The 24501-nt window shown below is 32.2% G+C and overlaps 2 protein-coding genes across 2 annotated transcripts; both read right to left on the minus strand.

The window, feature by feature from the left end:
* Positions 1 to 5664: 5664 nt before the first annotated feature.
* Positions 5665 to 7356, minus strand: LOC134267067 (uncharacterized). Its single transcript, XM_062749287.1, has 4 exons — positions 7079 to 7356; positions 6934 to 6986; positions 6672 to 6800; positions 5665 to 6546 (listed from the first exon to the last, which is right to left on the minus strand). Exons 1-4 carry the CDS (start codon positions 7150 to 7152, stop codon positions 5672 to 5674), a joined length of 1131 nt encoding a protein of 376 aa, XP_062605271.1. The 5' UTR covers positions 7153 to 7356; the 3' UTR covers positions 5665 to 5671.
* Positions 7357 to 19110: 11754 nt separating this feature from the next.
* On the minus strand, positions 19111 to 21058 carry LOC134267068 (uncharacterized). The gene is made up of 4 exons (XM_062749288.1): positions 20656 to 21058; positions 20516 to 20568; positions 20259 to 20387; positions 19111 to 20137 (listed from the first exon to the last, which is right to left on the minus strand). The coding sequence occupies exons 1-4, from the start codon at positions 20721 to 20723 to the stop codon at positions 19254 to 19256; spliced, it is 1134 nt and encodes a 377-aa protein (XP_062605272.1). The 5' UTR covers positions 20724 to 21058; the 3' UTR covers positions 19111 to 19253.
* Positions 21059 to 24501: the final 3443 nt, after the last annotated feature.

The following is a 24501-nucleotide window of genomic DNA, read 5'->3' on the forward strand; positions in this document are numbered from 1 at the left end:
TTTTCTTCACGAAATATACACAGATATTTAATAAATACCTTAAAAGACACATGTCCGGTTTATTTCAATTGTTGTTTTCAAGATATTAAACAATACAGTGAATATTGGGAAAACTGTCATTGACTGACAACATCACCGCGGAAATAACAAAGGAATATAGCACAGATATAAATAAATGGTCCTCGTTGTTTAACCATTTTAATAGAATATAGTACTTGGCCCCGTTTTAGGAAAGAAGGCACTGAAAAAATGGTTCTATATTTCAAATGTTCTCTCAGTTAAATGCAATTTAAAAAAAACGCTGATGTTTTATTCACTGCTGGTTTTTTATTTACTTTTTAATACCCCATTCATACGACATGATTTGCATACCTTAGTATATTTTACTCATATGAAAATTTACTCACATGTGCAATTTTGTCGTATGAACTAGTACATTTACACCTGGTCAGGACTAGGTGCAAATTAACTTTTGGCATACACTTTGTAGCATATTATTAGTTCATGTGTGTAAATTTTGTGGCATGAACACGCAGCAAATTTACTTATGTATGTATTTTGTTTTGTTTATTACATGAATCTCCTTTTTTACTGTTGTTTCGGTTATCTATGCATTGTTGTTTGTAAAAATCAGTCTGTAAAGTGTAAACAAAAGAGAAAAAAACGTGGAATGTAAATGATCATCCTTGTTCTACTTAATCGATGCATTGAAAGTAATTAGTTTTGATAAGGGTACATATGTTCGTATAGGCTATATTGCTTCAAAAGTCAAGTCTTTCAAGGATATATATATGCTGGGTTGTATTAGCATAGTACTTTCCAAAAATTGCTTTTTCAACTCTGAAAACAATGACACATTATCTCTATTCTCCTCTGAGATATATTCGAATTTGCAAAAACGCAGGCATCTTGCACACTTTCTAGCAAACCTATGTTTATGTCTCTGAAGATATAGCCGCAAAAAAGTGCCCTGCAGGATCAATGAGAAGTCCCCTTACTATTCATGATAAGTTCATAAGAATGCTCCGAAGTTATAATAGGAAAATTCATTCCATCAATCGCCAGGTCCCATTACAGATTAGCTCTTGATGACTTTCTTCTTCCTTCCTCTGTTTTTTAACCAAGGCAAGCTACTAACACATAAATTGATATTACAGGAATTTCAACAATTGAAACTTAACTATGCATTCGCAAGTATCCTCCTTGGCACATGGTCCCACCATGAATTTACAGGGTTTATGTTATTCACATATTTGTTTTGTTTTCTTCACTTTTTTCATTCTCTTGAAAAATAAAACAAATAATAATCAAGCAGATACTCTAGAATACTCTAGAATAGCCTTGAAAACTTGATATACTTAGATTGCCCAACACCAAAGGGATTTTCAGTGTCCTATATTCTTCTGAAGACGCCAACCAATAGATGGCAATAGCTATATTTTTCGTTGCACCCAACGGCTCTTCTGCAATCTTTAGAACCGAGGCTAAAGTGTTTTCCAATCTTAAACAATGATTTCAGTTAATTTTCGTTTTTACCTGTGTACAGTCTTATATCTTTCTTTGTCCTTTAAGTCATTAAGTACGATTTTTTCCTACCAATAAATAATTGATTTCCCCCCTCAGTTTCTTTGGGGAATTTTGAAAGTTACTGTACTCTTATGCCCAAATAGTAAGAAAATACCCCTTTTCTATAAAAGATCACAATTCTGAATTTGTTCATCTACTTTTATGTGAAAAGAGGATTTACTTACAGAACATAAATTTCGTCTGAACGCATAGCAATTTAACTTTTACTTAGGTGTATAGATTAACTTATATGTAAATTTGCATACATAAGCAAAATTTCGTCGTATGAATTGGGTAAATCAGAATTAAATAAAATAAAAATAAAAAAAAACATTTATCAAATAAATTCCAAAACGGACGCGCCAAGCAGAGGTCATACTAATCTTACTCATCTAACACTGCACATAATGTATATAAGATTATGTCCGTAAACATGTTTTCAGATGATTTTAATCGCATTGTTAGAATCGTAAATTAAATTAAAAGTCCACTTAAATTTTATATAAACAGCAACGAAATAGTAAAAACGTGAGTACATAGGCATTTCTGGTGTAAATTGCATTTTTACATATCAATAAAGTACATATAAACATTTGCAAACCAAGACCCAAACACGTGAATTTTCCCCCTATCCCATCCCTCCCAAATCAATTTAGCGGTAAAATACACATATCTGATGCTTTTATTTTTCACGGAAATGAAACAACATCTGAAGTACAGTGCATCTAATATATTATAACATGTTTCACAATAAACGTCAAATCAAATAATGAATTTGTTATTTTTTCATGTTTTTGCAAAAGACAGTTGGATTGAAGACGTTCATCTACATCTTGTGGGATTTCAAACAAAGTATGTCTTCCTTCTGTTTGTTTCTGGCTGTAGTTATAACAATAAATTCAAATCACCTCGCTAACGTGGGGTTTCATATAGTACGATATAATTAACAAGCTTTGCTCTTCTATTGATACACTTTGAAAAATGAACTCTCAATTCTAAGAATCAATTTTCAAGGAACTATTTATTGATAAGAGAATATAAACATGAAAAATATTTGCAAACCATTATACCGGAAATTCCGATACATGAGTTTCAAACTAGTACCATGGTTATATAAGAGGAGTTTCCTGTATAAATCTATAATTGGATATTAGATGAAATCAGCGACAGGGGCTTATGTTATTTTGTTTCCTGCTCTAGTGGAAATCAACTTGTTATCAACATTATTTTGATCCTATGAAATTTCTTATTTTAGTTTTATAAATGTTTTTATTATATGTTCAAAAAGTTTGCAACAATTGTTTGATAATTCAATTGCCTTATTCCTTCGTTATTATTTCTACTTAAAATGGTGATCGGTAAGTGAGGTCATTAAAAAAACCCATGTTTTTTTAAATTTCAATTATCATATTCCTGTATAAGGGACTTAGGGTACAAGTATAAATTCTTCTTTTCCTTATACAAAAAAGATGACATTTCCTGCTTACTCATCATGTATAGGATTCGTGTCTATTGAGCGGACATGGGAGGGGAAAGCTAAGTATTAGGAACTTGTGTCCAATCCCTTTAGCATATTGTCAATAGAATATGTTCAAAACGACATTCTATGTAAAATATTTATTTTTGAAGAGGGCTAAAATAGGCTTTGCCTGCTACCTTTAGCATTTTTAAAATCAAATTATATACAAATAAGTTACAAAATATCTTCACATACATATCCAAATTGTATTGATGAATAAAATATATGGTATTAAGCAACACAAAATAGGAGTGGGGAAAAAACAGACCTCCAAAACATCAGAGAATCATTTGTCTAAATCTAATGATAGACCACGAAAGCCCGTATGGCTTTTTAAAGGGGTTTTCTTATTTCCAATTGGGTTCTCGTTATGCAGGTGACAAAGGTATTTCGCTGCATAAATAAGGAAAGTTGACGATTCAAAAGATCAAGTGATCACGTTTAATACAAAGTTTTGTTGTTATATGTATTCTGTTGCAACCTAACTCTTTTTGTATTTTATCAATGTGATGTTAACTTGTGCTAAAAACCATATGAATATAAAAACGTGCAGGGGCGTATAACCAAGAACATTTGTCATGATAACAAAATCCAATACTTCAGAAATCAGTATCGTTTTACCAGCATTGGTTTATTTTAGGGTATCTAATGAAATACTTATTGACATATTAAAAATAATAATTCTCTACTTTTAGTCATGTTGTTCACAAACTGTTTAATATCCACAACGTCCTGTTTAAAAGAAGTTAAAATTCTCGTCTCTAAATACCTGATGAATTTTTTTTTTTTGATTGATCATTTTGAAAAAAAAATAGAGATAGTTTATATCTCCTTGGACAATTTTTTTTTCATGAATATCTTTATTGAGCAATATATTATATGGTGTGACCCTAATTGTTTAGCTGTGGCCTTCTACTCGACATTAAAATATATCGATGACGTTGTTAATAAACAATGATATTTTAATTTTTTTCGAGAAGTTATATCCCGGTGAGCCCGAGATAAAAGATACCACAGAGTCTGACACATTTGTTTCATATTTGGATATTTTACTCGAAAAAGCGGTAATAGTATTCTAACAACCAAGCCCTCTTTAAGCAACCAGGGGATGCTCACTCCTCCATGGCACCTGATCCCAACTCAGATGTTTCGAAGGTCCGTGTTTGCTCTGCTCATATTTTGGTTTATGGACTTTGATATTTAATAAAATTTGTTATCTCCACATTCCTCTTGATAAAAGTGATGACTTTAACTTTTTAAGCTTCCCTTACTTATGCCCGCAATACACCTTAATTCATCACTTGCATACGGAATTTATGTATCTTAGTTGATTTGATACACAAGAGCATGCGATTTCTAAAAAGAGGTAAATTATTGACAAACAAGTTGATGAAATAAGAATATCAGTAATTTCTTTTCAAGTTATCATTTCTTTAGGTTCTTTGGTCTAAACAATGACCTTGACAGCAAATACAATTTTTCTTAATGCTGACTGACGTGTTTCATACTGATTGCTAGACCATTATACAAACACTGAATTATCAACAGATCTGTCCCGTTATTTCCTGATCATGAAAAGGAGCACATGGTGGGTGAGACCGGTAGGCAAGGAACGCTCACTCTTCTATGGCACCTGATCCCACTTCTGATGTTTTGGAGGTACGTGTTTGCTCTGCTGCCATTTTGTATTATTTTATGGATTTTTATCTTGAATACTATTCGCTATCTCATATATTACACTGTACCTTAAATTTAAGATTCATTATAACTAACTTGGCCCCAAAACCAAACTAAAAGGTGCGACGTATGTGGACTTATTGAAAAAAAAAAACATTTTTACAACCCTTTTCCCGAGAACAGTAATTAATAAGTTACCCTTCAAATTTTTTTAAAAGATGTATCCCGTTGGTTATATAATGGAATTGAAAAGTCTATTTCCAACATGTTATAGAACAAAAACAAAACACTTATAGCTTATATCTCTGAAGAAACCATCTGAAATAATTTCTTGGCAAGTTTCAAGTGTGCACAACTAGCATAAAACATTTTCTTGTTTTAACTTAACAGGCATAATACATATAGGTTTAAAGAAGTCTTTATTATCAATTTCATTCATTTTATTTACCTTAATTTTTACTCATTATAATTTCGAAATGTAACCTATGATGCTTTTACATAAGTATATGATTTCTAGTTTACTTAAACAATAAAATGCTTTCTTTGTTTGTTGTTACTGGAATGAACGGAAGCAGCTGTTGCAGAAAAAATACATAACCCGCGTAAGCGGGTTATGTAGATTTTTTCTGCAATAGCTGCGACCGTTCATTCCAGTAATAACAAACAAAGAAAGACATTTTATTGTTTATATTCATATCTGTTTAAATAATCAATTAAAGTAGGATAAAAAAAGATTAATTATTGTATTAATGATGCGAACGTCTTTATACGTTTCATTGATGGAACAGCCACTGATTAAGAAGTCTGTACAGGCGACATGCCTACTGCAGTTTATGCAGTGATGAACGCAATGGGGTTTCTTAAGAAATAAAGGAGAAAATATTCAGTGGATGTAAATATTTTATCTTATTATTCTTGATGAACAACTTCAAGATATATTGCATTGTTATCCGGACAGTGTTCTACGTCAAGGTAGTCTCCATCAGAAATAGACAGAATTAAAGCACTAGAATCGTTAACAGTATCATCATATTGAGAAGAGGAATCGTTCTCCTGCTCCTCGTCTGTATGGACACTTGTCACGGGGACATTATGTATATCCGGGTCCACTACTTGTATGTAATTGTGTCTGTTAGTTGTTTTCTGGGGTTTGAGGTAGGATGACTCACTCTCCTCTGAACTGTTGCTTTCTTCTGTTGAAGAGTGATTATTTCCCTGTACTGTTTCTATCACAGGCTTTCCTACGTCTTGAGAAGAATTGTTTAATACCTGATATGAATGAGCTTTTTCTGCATATAAGTGTGACTCGTCACAATACTTTTTATTCTTTTCTATGCCTTGATAATCCCGCTTAAAATTATCGATTACTATATTCATATCGTCAATTTCATGATATATTTCTTGTTCTTCTGCTGGTACCTTTGGTGTTCGTGGTGCAGCTCTAGTAATCTTTTGTTTCTTTTGCCTCATCTTCAATGAACTTTGAATCACTAATATAGCCAGGAATAAAGCAATGACCCCTCCCGTAACTGCAATTACAGGAATGTAGTTATATGGCGTCTGTGGAATAACAAACGGTGTTGTAGACTTCGGAATTTTAATAGATGTAGTAAGGAATGTTTTAATTGAAGGAGAGCTCTGAACAGTAGATGTGGGAACTGCTGAGGTCGCTGTTGTGACCTCTAGATTGACCTCTGTAGTGACCTTCAATGTACCTCTGACAGTTATTGTGTCAACACTGGTAGCAATTAGAACTGTGGATTCAGCATTGGTTGAGGTAGTTTCTTGAATTTAAATTGTTACAAATACAGAGAATATTAGAAGTAAATTATATCTTTGATATTGGAATATTTCTGTGTATTGTGATAAGTACGAATAAAGATAAAAATAAAGATAAAAAATAGATTACTTGGGCATCCTGTAACTCTATCGCACAGTTCCCGGGGGCACTTCTGGCACGTCCGTGAGCAGAGCTTCCCGTAGGAACCCCGGCTACATGGTGCACTACAATTATCTCCATAGTAACCAAGAGGACAATCTGATAATATTGGTAAATCATTATTATTGTACTCATAATTGCAAATACTGGTCAATTAAACGATTATCTCGTATATGTAAACTTTAATTTTAACGTTGCATTAACTATAAAAGAGTACGGAATACCTCCTTACCTAAACACGTTGTTCCGTTGAAGAAATTGTTATAACAGCATTTATTGTTTACTCTGTAAAAAAGTAAATCCTTTAATTTTCATCAAATCAAGATGAGTGTTTAGCAAATGAACCAGATGAAACAATTTTAGAAAATTATACTCACCCAACACTGCACATAGTGATGGGAGGTCCAAGGAATTGCTTATAGAATGAAAAATAAAAGTAAACAAATTGCATTCATAAAATTCTATTCAGATATATCCTACATATTTTGACAAACTACAAAGCCACTTCACCAGGAAATCAAAACAAAATATCACCCGTTTTTACGGCGTCACGGAATAAAAAGAATTGTCCTTATCAACTTTTTGAATCATTTTGATAGTGAGTAATCGCATAGTATCTATTTTCTTTATTTGTCTCATTTTTTTGTCTTGTTAGAATTCATTTTCATTCAATGGAAATAGAAAAGATCCTGAAGCAGGCAGGACATTTGTTGTCCAGTGGATATTTTTAAGTGGTCCTGTGTTTGTTTGTTTCTTTGAGGTTTCCCTTTTTATGTATATCCCAACGCCACCACTCGCCGGAGGAAGGCTGCAAATATCCAGAACCATACCCGGCATTTCGCCATGGAGAACTCCTTTTCTGCAGCTATTTACTTTGACAGTAAACCTCGATTAATATGGTCTCCTTCGAACGATCTGTGTAGTGAGCTTCAAACAGACGAAGTATGCATCAACTTTTAATTTCTCGACTATAGAGTTAATACTCTATCTACTTCAGCACCCCGGCGACGTCTGTATTTTGTAATTTGTTTTTTCGGCAAGTATAGTAATTCTTGAATTAAATCCAGGAATGTTATTTATTTGCATCAGTTTCTTGAAAAACAAATTAATACAAAGTAAGGACAAAAATACAATCGCCATATCATATCGCGATTTTTAATAATGATATTGATTCTTTGCTTAAGGTGTAATATCCCTCTGATAAGAGATAACTTTCTGAAGACAATTTTGATAAGAGAGGTAACTCTCTGAAGACATTTTCCACGAAATTCAATTAATTGTCATGTCAGATCTTACAGATTTCATTAATCAGGACGACTTTATAGCCCAACTCAACCTGACCTGTTTAACTGTTCAGCTGTAATTTTCTAGTTTCTATATCCAATATTGTGACCTATATGCTAAAAAGAGCTTTTTCGAACTTTCACCTTAACTTTTAAATCATGAGAGACAGAGACTTCAAATTTAGGATGCATACTCCACTAACGAATCTCTTTCAAATGATACCAAGGTCATGTCCTTGTGACCTTGATTGACCTATATGCTAAAATAGCTTTTTAGAACTTTCGCAATAATTATTTAACCATGAGAGAAAGAGACTTCATATCTAGTATGCATACTTCACTAATAAAATCCTTTCAAATGACATCAAGGTCAATGACCTTGTGACCTTGACCGTGACTTATCTGCTAAAAATAGTATTGTTCAACTTTGTTACCTCCGGGCGCATAGTGTTTCACAAACACATCTTGTTTTGAAAGTATTTAGCATTATGTCTAACGTTCACAAAACGCATATTTTAACATTAATTTAAGATAGCCATTTTAAACTAGTACATTTGCCATACATTAGCAAACATGTATGTTTCCATTTCCATTGCTACCTGTTTTGAAAAATCGAAGTAATTTTAATCTTTTTAGAAATATTATATTCTCCAACAAAGCTTTAAGAAATCGTAGGCATATTTTCAAGAGAGAGAGAGAGAGAGAGAGAGAGAGAGAGAGAGAGAATGTGTACGAAAGCCCATTTAGGACCTATCGAAAAACATTTTTGAATCCGATATAACGAATTGTCGAATTTGTTATAACAAATTTAATTCGTTATAACGAATTTAATTCGTTATAACAATTTATTTGAATTCGTTATAATGATTTTAATCGGTCAGTGGCGGATTTAAGGGGGGCGCACCCGGCGCCCCCCCCCCTTAAAATTGTCAAAGTTAACGTAAATCTCAGTTTCGTCTAGAAAATGTAAATATGTCTACTTGGTAGACCTCATTTTTACCCTACAAAATCTCTAGAATCCAGGAGCTTCCGGGGGCTTCGCCCCCTGGGCCCCCACCAGGGCTTTGCGTATTAAATTCGTTAAAACGAATTCGACAAATCGTTATATCGAATTCATATATATTTTTTCTATAGGCCCTGATTATTGAATTTGATTAAACGAATTTAATTCGTTATAACAAACTTTGGAATTTGTTTAAACGAATTAAATTTGTTATAACAAACTTTAGAATTTGTTTAAACGAGTTTAATTTGTTATATAACAAATTTTTGAATTCGTTTTAACGAATTTAATTCGTTATAACAGATTAAAGAATTCGTTATAACGAAATCAACAAATTTGTTATAACAGATTAAATTCATTATAACGAATTCAAAGAAATTGTTATAACGAATTAAATTTGTTATAACAAATTCGACAATTCGTTATATCGGATTAAAAAATATTTTTTGATAGGTCCTAAACTGGCTTCCGTAAAAGCGGGTATTATCTGTAAAATCGCATATATACTTCGATATTAGCGTATCGTCGAATCCAAGAAATCGGGTATTCCATGCAACTTTCTGTAAAAGAAAATAAAGCAACGGCGCATTTTATGCCAGTTATTGATATATGTACATTGATATACACATGTATTGGGGATTTATTTTCATGCGACCCAATTTATATGGTTTTCCTACAAGTTTAAAATCATTGAGCAATTAATGCTTGGGAAGCAAAGAAGACCCGGTGGCATAATTATTTTTCAGTATAATTTCTAGAAAGAAAATACATGTTGTCCCAATGCATTATTCCATTGATAAGCTTAATTTTCTAATTTGTGCACTATTCACAAAATATGAAACTGAAATTAAATTTAACTTAAAAAATTTTGTCTCGGCAAAATTCAGTTTGTTCAACTCTTTACAGAACACCGACTACGGACTAACAAAGTGAGGAAGTTTTGTTCTCGAACACTTCCAATCTAAATTTTATGGATTATAGTTTAAGTACTTTTCAATTTCGATTTGAAATACGATTTTTATTATATTTTTGTGTGAAATGCAATAGCAATAATTCAAATCTGTGTCGAAGCACCTTTAAGTTTTCTAAGGTGATATCACACAATTTCGCGGATAGAACGATACCCCGATTTCAAGGAGTATACGCGATTTTACGGATAATACCCGATTTTGAGTATTCTCTCCAACCTGTATAGTGTACCGAGAGACTTTTGGAGATGAACGTGTCGTGTTTTCGGATATCCGTGCAGACTTCTCACAGTATCTGGAAAGGAGGAGTGTTTCTTGGGGCTTGACTTTTCTATATCTATTAAAAAAAAGATTCTTTAGCATTGATAAAGGCTAGCTCTCCCACTTATACAGAATTATAGATATAAAAATGCATACTTGGATTCTCACAGCCATAGGCTGGATGGCATTCGAAAATTGTGCAATTTTTGCACCCGTAACTTCCCTTTGAGCATGCGTTGATACAATTGTTTCCAAATAATCCCAGGGGACATTCTAATTGTAAGACATGTATGTATTCATAAATATGAATATTCTAATATATATCTATACATTGAGATGCCACTTAAATAAAGAAATATTTGAGATTGTAATAAAATTCATTTATTAATCGCACTATTAAGGTCAACGATTTAGTGTAGATACATGTACTTTAAAAAGAACATGAATTACTAAGAAAAAATGTATTTGATACTCACCTTCACACATATCGCCCACAACACGAAAGTTGTAACTACACTGAACTAAAACGGGTCTGTAATAAGTTTATTATACTATACATGTTTATGGCAAGTGTTAACATAGAGATAATTTGGAACATAAGGATAAAACTGACCTTTTTGGACATCCAAAGTTTTTAATTTGAGAAAATGCCAGTATAAAGAGGCCCATAGATATAAGGACAAGCAACTTAACACTTCGTAAACGAAACTTTTTTAATGCACAATACGGGAAAACTGTTCAAGTCCTTCCTGACGATTCTCATTTCCATTATACAACATCATGAATTTTGGCCTCAGAATAATATCAAAAATTGATACGCTTGTTGTTTTGTTTATTTTGATATATATAAATATTTAAAATAAAATATGTATAATAAAACCATTTTTTAAACTTAGCCAATACCTTTGGTACTAAAATGAAACGATAAATTTAGGACATCCATGTTTGTATTTTTTCTTTCCGATTGTTTTGAAGATGGTGTCAACGTACTCTAAAAAAATATGTTGTGGTTTTCATTTCATTTGTGATTAAACGCACTTGAAAATTTATTTGTTAATATTCATAGAAACAACATACTCCTAGACAAAAATGAAAACGCTCTTGAATTTAACAAAAAAGAATCACTAAGTTATCTCGAGAAAAAAAAATCATGTTTAAGAAGGAAAATACATGTAAGGATTAAGCTACAGATACACTAAGATGGGATTTTTATCGAATCCATGGTCCACAGTTCATACCAGATTATTTAAGATATTTTTTATTCCAAATGCTATTATAAAGAAAAAGTTTAACTCTTTTTGTCAAGTAAATACATAACTGTAAATCTTGGTCAAATAGTGAATCTGGTAAGATAAATAAATTAAAATTAATAATTTATATTTTTCCAAAATAAAAAAAATCATGGTTATTCGTTGTATGGTTTGTATTAAATTTATTGAATTTGATAAAATTTTAGTCTTCATTGATGATTTTCAAGATATTGTAATTCAGGAAAAAACTTCCTTGTTGTTGCGGTCAGTCTTTTACCATAGAAAAGTTTTTGTGACAGACGGACAGCTAGACAGACTGAAGGAGAGACGGACAGACAAATGAAATTTAATGTCCACTCGCTTTCGTGAAAGCAGGGGACAAAAAAGATAAAATGTATTTGTAAACAATGTAGCTCCTTTAAGGGAGTTCTTGACAACAGATAAAGTGTCTCATCTGCAAGTCAAACATCATTCAAGGTAAAGAAACCAAAAATGTTGGAAATCAAAAGAAAATTGTTTTCACAAGGGACACACATGTGAAGTACTTGCACTAATCAGTCAAAAGATATGACCAAGAATAAATTTTGTCAACTCAAGTTCAAGGTAAAGGGGCCAAAATTATGGTACCAAAGGAAAGAATATTACACACGAAATGGTCATTTAAAATGTGAAATACATTATCCCAGTTGCTCAGAAATTATAGCTAGGGTCAAACGTTTATTTCAAATATATAAATTAGCTAAAACGCAAAGGCTAAGTTTTTTCAAAAGTAAGTAATTTTTAGGTTAATGTAAGAAGGTTAAAGTTGCTGATACAAAACAAAAGTAGTTTTTTAGTATTATGTGCTCTTAAATACTGAAACTGATGAACAATTCGGTTCATGTGAACCTGAAGCACATTTGCAGCTCTGTTCTGCAGCATGTTAAATAATAAAGAGGGTGTGTGTGTGTATAGAGCATTTATTACAAATGCCAAATGAGATTACAGATTTTACAATATCAGAATGCAGCAGAAGGTGGGGCCCAAAAACATCCCACACCTTATACAAAAGAAAACTTGTACATATATTTTCTACAAAATTAACAATAAGTACCTTAAACAAAAGAAACTAGTACATGTATTTTCTACAATAACAAAAGTCATGCAATAACAATAGGCACCTTATATAAAAGAAACTAGTACATGTATTCTCTACAATAACAATAATTATGGAGGATTGAAGGGGTGGTGGTGGGTAAAATTTGTAAACCACATTTTTGAGCCGAAATGTTATTCTGATAAGGATAAGGCTAATAGCCGTTACTAGAGGACGCTTAAGTATAAAACCCGGAAAACCCTTCGGGACCCATGAATTCAAACAAATTGGTAATTAATAAAAATATGCAATTTATTACGTATTTAGATCACATAAATTCCTTTATATACATAAATACACTAAATTATAAAGTACTTTTGAAAGATAGAAGCCCTAACAGCAACCGCGTTGTTAACGCTGTTCTCAGATTAGACTCTGATAAATTGTTATTAGTAAAATGGGCATTTGTTTTAAGGTTGTCATCCAGAGGAGTATATAGTTTTTGTTGCATAATTTGCATATTTGTTAGGATAATCGATCTACTGGAGCTAATATCACCATCTGTGAAAAATAAAAATATCTAAAGATATATAATTTCAAATAGAATATGCAAATTTGAATTAGATTTGATTAAAATGGTATTTATACCAATGAAAAATACTTTAGATATATATACTTTATACACTATATACTTAAATGACATTCATATAAACATGATTATTCTGTGATTTATGTTAATTCTTTAAATATTTTCTTCACGAAATATACACAGATATTTAATAAATACCTGAAAAGACCGGTTTATTGCTGTTCACAAAGGTCTAAAACAATACAGAGACTATTGGGAAAACTGTCATTGACTGACAACATCACCGCGAGAAATAACAGAAGAATGTAACAATAATAATAAATAAATGGTCCTCGTTGTTTAACAAAATATAGTATAGGGCCCTGTTTTACAAAAGAAGGCACAGAAAAATACACTTCTATCTTTCATATCTTCTATCAGTTAATTGCAAAACAAAAAAAAAAAAAAAAAAAAGAAAAAAAAAAAACCGCTGATGTTTATTCACTGATGGTGTTTATTTACCTCTAAGGCAGAGTTCCTTTTATTAAAACATATTACACGATATATTGAAGGATTTATCTATACTTTTAAATTAATAATAATAATAAATTTTACAAATAAACTCCGCAACGGGTGCGGCAGAGTTCTTACTTACTACTCTAACATGCACAATATATATACAAGACAATGTTCATAAACTATATGCTGTATAGATGATTTCAATCGCATTGTAAAAATCGTACATTAAATTAAAAGTGCACTTCAATTTTATTCAAACAGCCACGAAAAAGCAAAAACGGTAACGTCGGCATTTCTGGTGTAAACTGCATTTTTTACAAATCAATAAAGTGCATAGATATTTATAAACCAAGACCTAAACACCCGTGAATTTTTACTTTATCCAACCCCTCCCAAATCAATTTATCAGTAAAACACACATATTTGATGCTTTTATCCTTCACATCCACGGCAATGAAATAAGAGCATCTGAAGTACAATAATTATAACATAGTATAACATGTTTCACAATAAACGTCAAATAAAATAATGAAATTGTTGTTCAAGTTTTTACAAAAGGTAGTTGAGGTGAAGACGTTTATCTACTACCTGTGAGATTTTGAACAAAGTATTTCTTCTTTCTATAAGGCTGAAGGCTTTCAAAAGAAACTACAATATGTATTCTGGCGGTAGTTTTAACAATAAATTCAAATCCAACCAATAGCGTTGGGTGTCATTAAGAACGATATAATGAACAAGGTTTGCTCTTATATTAAATAAATATACTTGTAAAACAAAAATAAACTCTGAATTCGAAGAATCAAAAATTAAAAGATATTTATTGATAAAAAAATATTCAAACTAGAAAACATTTGCAAACAATTATACCGGAAATTCCGATGTATGAGATTCAGAGAGGTACCATGGTTATATAAGATAGATTTCCTGTATAAATCTATAATTGGATATTAGATGAAATCAGCGGCCGGGGTTTTATGTTATTTTGTTTCCTGCTCTAGTGGAAATCAACTTGTTATCAACATTATTTTGATCGTATGAAATTTCTTCTTTCAGTCATATACATGTATTATATTATATATATATTTTTAAAAGTTTGCAACGATTGTTTTATAATTTGATATCCTAAATCCTTCTCTTTAATTTCTATTTTAAATAACAATCGATAAGTGGTGTCATTTTAAAAAAATCTTGAATTTTTGTGATTTCAATTATTCTATTCCTGTTTTAGAAGTATATTTCCCTTTCCTTATACAACAAAGATGATATTTCCTGCTTTCTTATCATTATTAGGATTAGTGTCTGTTGAACTGATATTGTATCTCATAATGTTTTTTATTCAGGGAGAGGGCTAAAATATGCATTGCCTGCTTCCCAATCCCAGTCGAATTTTGCAAATCAAATTATAAACAAAAAAGTTATAAAAAATTTCTTCATGCATCTATCCAAATTGTATTGATGATTGAAATATATGGTGAAGCGCATTTCCATATATGTTTGGAATTTTTTATGTTTAGAAGGGGGTCAACTGAAGATATATGTATACTATACATGGCAACGTTTCTCCATGTTTTGAGTTCTTAATTAGTCTGGTTAATCCCTTTTTTCTATGTACATATATCATGTTACAATGAGATTGTGGTGCAGGGGGTCAGACTGTGCAACATTGTGATAAAGATATGTAATATCTTATATTTAATTCTCGTTTTCTGACCCCCTTTCTAGTTAAATATGTTTTACTACATTTCGTCATTTTCTTTAATAAATGACATTCATTCACTTCTACACAGTGTTATTTGAACAAAATTAATTTCAGTTGTCTGCCAGGAGGACTATGGAACATAAAATATATGGAGATAACGAACAGTATTTGAGCTCAAAAGACCATTAAACATTAAAAATAGGATTGGAGCAACACATACCTCCAAAACATAAGAGGAGGGATCAGGTGCCATGGAGGAGTGAGCATCCTCTGCCGTGTGATCGTTGTCATCGATCATGTGTTCTTTGTCATGATCGGGAAATAACTGACAAATCTGTGAATAACTCAGCGTGTAAATAATGGCCTTACAACCAATGTCAAAAAAGTCAGTCAGTATTTGACTCAATGTTATATTATATTTGTATCAAACTGTCGAAAGGTTCACTTTAAAAAAAGAGGCTGCTGATATTCTTGTTTCATCAACTTGTTTGTCAATAATTTAACTCGTTTTAGAAATTGTTTATGAGTAAATTATGTTCTCGCATATGGAATCAACCCAGAGATATAAAATAATTATCTTTATTCAAGAAGACATTATGCAATGTACATGAACATTGAGGTGTGAGTATTCTACACATTTTAAATTTTAAATAGACAGCCATGGTATAAGAGATGAATTATAAAACAGATTAACTAATTAATATTTTTTTGCATAAAGGATATGCAGATAATGAACAGTATTCAATCTCAAAGTCCATAAAACAATACAAAATAAGAGCAGAGCAAACACGGACCTCCGAAACATCAGAGGTGGGATCAGGTGCCATAGAGGAGTGAGCATCCCCTGCCGAACCGGTCACACCCGCCGTGTGCTCCTTGTCATGATCAGGATATAACGGAAAAAAATCCGTCGTCAATTCAATTCAGTGTTTAAGTAATGGACTAACAACTGGTATGAAAAACAGTCAGCATTTGACTCAACGATAAATTGTATTTGCTGAGAAGGTCATTGTATCGACCATAGAACTTACAAAACTGACTTTAAACGAGACTGTTGATATTCTTGTTTCATCAACTTGCTTGTCAATAATTTATCTCGTTTTAAAAATTGTTCATACCTAGAGCATGCTCCTGCGTATCGAATCAACTGAGATATATATACTCCGTATGCAGGTGATGAAGGTATATTGCTGCATAAGTAAGGGAAGTTGACGATAGAAAAGTTAAAGTCATCACGTTTATCATATGGCTTGGTTGTTAGATTACCATTAATGTCTTTTTCAAGTAAATTATCCAAGTATGAAACAGAAGTGTCGGACTCTGTGGTATCTTTTATCTCAAGCTCACCAGGATATACTGAATCGACGTAGGAATGGAAATTACCATAATTAATTGACAATACGTCGTCGATATATCTAAATGTCGAGTTGAAGGCCACAGCAAGAGTTTTCCTCTTTTCACGTATAAGATTTTGCTTAAATTCTGCTTCATATGAATATAAAAATAAGTCTGCTAATAACGGAGCGCAATTTGTACCTATGGGTATTCCAATAGAATTTTGGAATACCTGGTCTCCAAAAAACACATAAATATTGTCAATCAGAAACTCAAGCATCTTCTTGATGTCAACTTTAGAGTACTTATGAGTGCAATCAGAATCTGTTTTAGCAAAATAATTTTGCAAATGACCAATGACAAAGTAAGTAAATTTACATGTTCCATTTTTATTGAAGAAGCAGCTGTCAATGATATAAAAAAGTCTGGATTTTAATTTGTCGTAGGGAATTGTTGTGTATAAAGTTGAAAAGTCGTAAGTTTTTAAGCTGTTGCTTTTTGTAACGTCTTGTGATTTCAAATTGTCCAAAAGTTCTTTAGAATTTTTTAGTATCCACATCTGATTCACACCACTTCTTGAATAAATAGTTGCACAGTACTCTTAAAGTTTTTCCTTCACTACTGTCAATATCTTAGTGAGGAGTAACCAAGGAGGCTTGGTTGAACATTTACTGGAACCTGCAATGTATCTTTGTTTGTAAGGATTCTTATGAAGTTTCGGAATCCAAAACATAAAAGGTAGTTCAAATTCATTTTGGCTCTGTGGAATATTAAAAGTATTCAAAACTGACAAGTGATTATGAAGAATTTCTTCCTATGAATCAAATAAATATATTATATTGAATATGCCTAAATCCATGGATAGCCCATGGAAGTCAGTATGGCTTTTTCCCCAAAGGGGTCTTCTTATTTCCAATGGGTCCCCGTTATGCAGGTGACAAAGGTATATTGCTGCATAAATAAGTGAAGTTGACGATTCAAAAGATTAGGTAATCACGTTTATCAAAAAGCTTTGTTGTTATACCGGTATGTACTAGTACAGTACAGCAGGAAATTAACTCGCGGAGTTAATATTCGCTATATTCGCGGAAAAATAAATTCCGCGAATTCAACATACAGTGAATAATTCTTGAAATTATTTATAAGGATAAACTGAAATTTAATTATCATCGGTGATTAGATGTAGACTGTCTTTATACTTATGCGAGCGTATGGATCAATTACACACACGTAGTTGTTATTAGTGTTTTCAAAGCTTATGCATTGTTAAATTAATTTCTATGGCTAACGATTACGGTAATTTTGCAATCTATAATTAGCTTGTATAATTTCATCCGTACGTTCACTCAGTCATTACCTTTAATCAAGGCACAAGCGTAGTAAACAGGGTAGAAACAATTAATTAATTTCAATTATATGATTAAAAGTTCAACATTTGGACTACTCAGTACTGTATAATTTTTTTTATTTGGACTCGGAAACAAAAAAAAATTCTGGATGCGTAGCATTATTTTGACTTCAAATCGGGATCAGTCTGGTGTATCGTAATTGTTCAATCGGGCTCACAATTGACACAATATATAGACTTGCCTTTCCTGTCTGATATGCGATATAATAGAGACTGGAAATGACAGCTAGTTCACACAATATATAACTTAAGAAAAATTCTTGCAAGTACTGTTTAAAAAATGTATGTATTTTTTTTCCTTTCCGCGAATTCAAACGACCGCGATTTGCTGAAAATTGAACAAATCGCGATCTTTTCCGACCGCGATTTTAACCTGCTATACAGTATCTTGTTGTCTTGTAACAGAATGTTCTTCTTTACTCTTAGACATCTTGTTCACAAACTGTTTAATATCCCCATTGTCCTGTATAATATAAGTTACAAGTCGTCCCTAAATATATGACTTAATTGTTCATGTTGAAAAAGAAAAAGAAGTTGTACATATCTCCTTTGAAAATATTTTCTGTTCGTGAATATTTTTATTGAGCAATAACTTATATGTATATATTTGATAACTTACCCATTAAATTTCATAATTCATTGTAACTTACTTGATCTGCAAATCAGACTTTAGGGTGCTACTGAGTTAGACATATTGTAAGACATACTAAAAAGAATTACATTTTTTACAACATTCTTTCCGAGAACTAGTAAGAAAATATTAATTTGGACGAACCGTTCTTCTTCAGATTTTCTTTTTAAAATATGTGAAGTTGGCTACTACTGTATATAATTGAAATGAAATGTCTGTTTCGATATGTTATTAAAAAAAGGAGAAAACACGAATTCTCATATTTATAAAGAAACCATCTTAAAAAGTTTCTTATCATTGAAAGACGATTTGTGTGCACAACGTTGCACTATTTCATTTGATTATTTTAAATTGCAGATAACTTCATTAAAAATCAATTTTTAATTGGTCATTCTACCTATACATTTAAAAGACACAGACCTAATATAAATGGGTTTAAAGAAGTTTTTAATACTTATTTCATTCATTTTATTCACAAAAAATTTATCATTTTAAATGTCGTACTGTAAACTATGATACTTTTCTACGTAAGAATATGATTATAATGTATCTTTATTTCTCTTGATGAACAACTTCAAGATATGTTGCATTGTTATCCGAACCGTGTTCTACGTCAAGGTAGTCTCCCTCAGAAATGGACAGAATTAAAGCACTAGAATGGTTAACAGTGTCATCATATTGAGAAGAGGAATCGTTCTCCTGCTCCTCGTCTGTATGGACACTTGACACGGGAACATTATGTATATCCGGGTCCACTACTTGTATGTAACTGTGTTTATTCGTTGTTTTCTGGGGCTTAAGGTATGAGGACCCACTCTCCTCTGAACTGTTGCTTCCTTCTGTAGAGGATTGATTATTTTCTTGTACTGTTTCTATCACAGGCTTTTCTACGTCTTGCGAAGAATTTTTAATTTCTTGATATGAATGAGTTTTTGCTGTATATAAGTGTGACACATGACAATACTTTTTATTTTTTTCTATGCCTTGATAATCCCGCTTACGCTTATCTATTACCATATTCATGTCGTCAATTTCATGATATATTTCTTGTTCTTCTACTGGTATCTTTGGTAATCTTGATGCAGCTCTAGTAATCTTTTGTTTCTTTAGCCGCATCTTCAATGAACTCTGAATCACTAGTATAGCCAGGAATAAGGCAATGACCCCTCCCGTAACTGCAATCACAGGAGTGTAGTTATATGGCGTCTCTAACTGTGGAATAACAAACGGTGTTGTAGACTTTGGAGTTTTTATAGATGCAGTAAGGAATATATTAGTTGAAGGAAAACTCTGAACAGTAGATGTGGGAACTGCTGTGGTCCCTGTTGTGACCTCTAGTTTTATCTCTGTGGTGACCTTCAATGTACTTCTGACGGTTATTGTGTCAATACTGGAAGTGAGTAAAACTGTGGACTTAGTATTGGTTGAGGTAGTATCTGGAATTTAAATTGTTACAAATACAGAGAATATTAGAAGTAAATTATTTATTTGATACTTGTATATTTCTGTGTATTGTGATAAGTACAAATAAATATAAAAATAAAGATTAAAAAATACTTGGGCATCCCGTAACTCTGTCGCACAGTTCCCAGGGGCACAACTCGCATGTTTGTGAGCACAGACTCCCGTAGAAACCCCGGCTACATGGTACACTACAGTTATTACCATAGTAACCAGGAGGACATTCTGATAATAATAGTCTTTCATTGTAAGTATACAAAAAATTGAAATAAATCTTCAATTATATATTGGTAAATTTTGATTCTGAGTTAATATTAAATACATGTATAAAAGAGTACTGAATATCCCCTTACCTACACAAGTTGTTCCTTTGAAGAAAAAGTTGTAACGGCATTTATTGTTTTCTCTGTGAAAAAAGTAAAGCCTTTAATTTTCTTCAAATAAAGATGTGCGTTCTAGCAAATGAACCAGATTAAACAAAAATTATACTCACCCCATAGTAATAGGAATTCTCAGGTAATTGTTTATATATAATTTTAGAAAATGGTAAAGAAATTGCATTCGCAAAGTTTTAACAGAATCCAAATATATCCTATATATTTTGACAAACTACAAAGCAACTCCACAAGGAAATCAATACAAAATATCACCAGTTTTCACTGCGTCCCGGAATGAAAGTGTTGTCCTTATCATTTTTCGCATTGTTTTGATAATGCACATTTGCTAAGTATCTAATTTCTTACATATTTAGAAAAAAAATACATATTCGTTGTATTTTTTTGTCATGCTAGTATTCATTATCATTCATACATAAAATATCGCAGGAAACTGAAAGTGGAAGTGTCTTATACTTACAGTTCATTCCAGATATTTGTTTTGTTTTTTGTAGAAGTTGTGAACTACCTTTGAGCGTAGCATGATGGTTATGGTTAAAACTTAAAAAGATCACAAATAGAATCAGAGGACATACCATGAAATTTCGAAGAAAATAATGTTTCTGTAGATAAACAATTCCACAGGCAGATAACAAAATAACAGAATGACATGTAATCATATAATCAATTTGATAAATATTTTCAATTACATACAAACGAAGAATGTTTTATTGACTATAATATTTAAATGAACAGCTACATTTATTACAGATTTTAAGGTAATGCATGTTCACTTGTCTTTCCAAATGTCATACTTTTGTTAAAGTCTATATGAAGCACATTGTGCTTTTAAAGGATAAATAAGAGTTAGGAGCAGAGCAAACACGGACCTCCAAAACATTAGATGTGGGATCAGCTGCCATGGAGGAGTGAGCATCCTCTGCCGTTCGGTCACACCCACCATGTGCTCATTATCATGATAGGGAAATACCGGAAAATCCGCTGACAATTTAATGTGTAAATAATGGACTAACAATTAGTATGCCAGACGTCTGTAAGTATCTGACTTGATTATAAATTGCATTTGCTGACAAGCATTTGTATTGACCATAAAACTAACGAAATTGTCACTTTAAACGAAAATGATGATATTCTTGTTTGTAAAAAATTAACCTTATTTTAGAAATTGTTCAAACGTAGAGCACCCCTACTAATGTGTTCGGAACCTTTTATTTTTCGGCGTTCTGCACATTATAAAACCTGATGAGTTCATAATAGCTCTGGTGGTGGCTCTGGCGAGAGTTAGCGAGACTACAGCGAGATAGGGTAAATTATTCACGGAAATGTGGTTAGGAAGTGACTTGCACGTGGAGACATGGTAAACAGAAACGTTATGTTGCGTTTCAGTTTTCACAACCCTATAATATCTGTAGAAATCTACTTTAATCGATCTCACTTGAATTCATTCAAACTTAAATAAGTATTATCTATGATACAATTTCTTTAGCCATGAATTAAAATTTCTTTTAGGACAAATATTCTTGCAAGGGAACCGGGACTATATTTTTGGCGTCAGATTAGCAAATGAGGCACCAACATTACTTTAACTGACAAATCAGCTGAATGACAATTGCATTATGGGCTACTACGAATATTACAGGAATTTTACGCTTGAAAGAAAAGGAAAATCTTATGGCGATCGAAAAGGCCATTTTTCCATCCATCTCTTATAAATGAAAAGCATATGCATTTTTTCTAAATTGTATTATTTTCATGCTCACAATGACAATTCATTTATTAAATAAACGGTGGAAATCTAGGTTTCTCAAAGTCATGCTGCAATTGAAAGCGATAGGCGTCTCTATTAATTCTGTTGTTGTACTATCGGTGAATAAAATTGTCAGGCGGATTCCCTGGCCAAAACACGTGATTACGAGTATAGTTATGTATAATAAAAGCTTTTATCCATTTAAATGCATGAGACGCTGCTCGTTTTCCTTGCCCTTGTTGAAGCTCTGGCGTTCTGAACTTGACATAAAGCACATTTATTTTGATGAACCATGCGCACGTGTTCGAAGTAAAATGTAAACATGTACTAGTATTTGGCGTAAACGTCGCTATTCAACGATTGGTCTGTTGCTCGTGGTAGATCCTCTGTGCGTATTAATAACAATAGCCATATAAGGCAAACAAAGGTTTTTCGGTGTAGATGATATTACACATTCTTACAAGCGTATCGGTCGCAAGTGTGCTCTAATTTTCACCGTAAATTATAAAATGTATTGTTATTTTAACCCACCCACCCCCACAATTCTGAAATGCGTTCAACGTTCTCTTTCCATGTATTTTTTGAAATTAAATATATTACTGATTCAATTCATAAACAATTAAACATGTCAGAACTGCTTATTCTATTCTTTCATTCTTGAAGCAAATAGTTACAATTTTGAACCATCATGAAAACAATATTTAAAAAAAAAGCACATCCCCCCTAACTAAAGATTCTGAAAACAAGAAATTGCATGCACTGAACAAACCGACAGATGAATTGAATTTTATGAGAAAAATTAACTTAACTAAGTTATTTTTAAAACAAGAAACTGAAATATTTCGCTTGGAAAAATGATTTTTCAATTTTAACCAATTTGTATTTTATTTTTACATTTAAATGATAATATTATGCAGTATATGTACATTATCCCTAACAAATCAATACACATTGGTTAAAATTGAAAAAAAAAAATCTTAATTCAAGAAATGATTATTAATTAAAATAAACATGAAGAATGATAAATAAATAACATTGCTGGCTTTGAGAACATTCTGCTTGAAAATAAATCTGGAAGGACTTTATCTTTTAAACAATTAGAGGCTGGTAATAGAAAATCAATATAAATTCATCATCAATCTGTTTTAATTATTTTACAACATACATGCAGCTGTTGTTTGTTTAAGTATTATACTTACCCGATAGTCTTCATTTTTCTTATAAACCTGTCACGTGGCGCAGCAGGGGTCAAAGTAAAAACAGATACCTACCTACGGCCAGGAGCGACCGAGCAACGCGTTCCCCATTGGATGGTGTAAACACGTGATCATTTGAAAATTTAGAAAGGGACAATTCTGTATTGGTTTGTTCAATTATTAGGTAAAGGCCTTGGGCCCGTTTCACATAAGAACTTACGACTAAGACCAAAAAAAAAAAAAAATAATAAAATTTTGCAAAATTTAAAAAGATTAAAATAATTTTGATATAAAGTTTATTAAAAAGTTATATGTATATATAAATTATATAGTTAAAAAGTCTCAATTTTCTAAAAGAAAGGGCGTACTTTTCGTGAAGGCGGACATTACGAGACGATATTTACAATCCGAAATATTCAAGGACATTTCTTTACGGCAGACACTATGTGATCAGTGACGGGTTTACCGAGAAAAGACAGACTTTTCTTGGCGGCGGACATAATCTGACGATTTTTTTTCGGAAGAAAGGCGGGCTTTTCTTGTCGGTGGACAATATAACGATTTGTTTTATAAGGCATTTTGTAGCGGGGGACATAATATTACGATTTGTTTGGAAGAAAGGCGGATATTTTGTGGCGGCGGACATAGTGTGACGATTTTTCCGAAAAATAGGCGGACATTTCGTGACGGCGGACATAGTGTGACGATTTTTCCGAAAAAGAGGCGGACATTTCGTGACGGCGGACATAACGTGACGATTTTTCTGAAAAAGTGGCGGACATTTCGTGACGGCGGACAAAACGTGACTCAACACCCCCCTTTAGCCACCATTTTCTGTTGAAAATCATGAAAGTCTTTCAGAAAGATCTGGAAATACATTTTTCACAGGACATCTTTTCAAAAGAAACAGATGGTATTCAAACAGACTATACCAAGTTCCTATTTATTGCCAATTTTATTTATAAAACCGGTTCCATCCTATAACCTTTGAATGGGTCAAC

Source organism: Saccostrea cucullata, unplaced genomic scaffold, assembly GCF_032062105.1.
Source record: "Saccostrea cucullata isolate Sc308-1 unplaced genomic scaffold, CSIRO_AGI_Scuc_v1 ctg10271, whole genome shotgun sequence".
In the NCBI taxonomy this organism is placed as follows: domain Eukaryota; kingdom Metazoa; phylum Mollusca; class Bivalvia; order Ostreida; family Ostreidae; genus Saccostrea; species Saccostrea cuccullata.

Bases quoted from the DNA above. Each gene is read 5' to 3' on its own strand.
- LOC134267067 (XM_062749287.1), bottom strand. From the start codon at position 7,152: ATGCAATTTGTTTACTTTTATTTTTCATTCTATAAGCAATTCCTTGGA. The intron at 6,801-6,933 runs GTAAGGAGGTAT...CAATATTATCAG, and splicing joins CAACGGAACAACGTGTTTAG to ATTGTCCTCTTGGTTACTAT. The intron at 6,547-6,671 runs GTAATCTATTTT...TTTAAATTCAAG, and splicing joins TAGAGTTACAGGATGCCCAA to AAACTACCTCAACCAATGCT.
- LOC134267068 (XM_062749288.1), bottom strand. From the start codon at position 20,723: ATGCAATTTCTTTACCATTTTCTAAAATTATATATAAACAATTACCTG. The intron at 20,569-20,655 runs GTGAGTATAATT...CTTTTTTCACAG, and splicing joins AGAATTCCTATTACTATGGG to AGAAAACAATAAATGCCGTT. The intron at 20,388-20,515 runs GTAAGGGGATAT...TATTATTATCAG, and splicing joins CAAAGGAACAACTTGTGTAG to AATGTCCTCCTGGTTACTAT.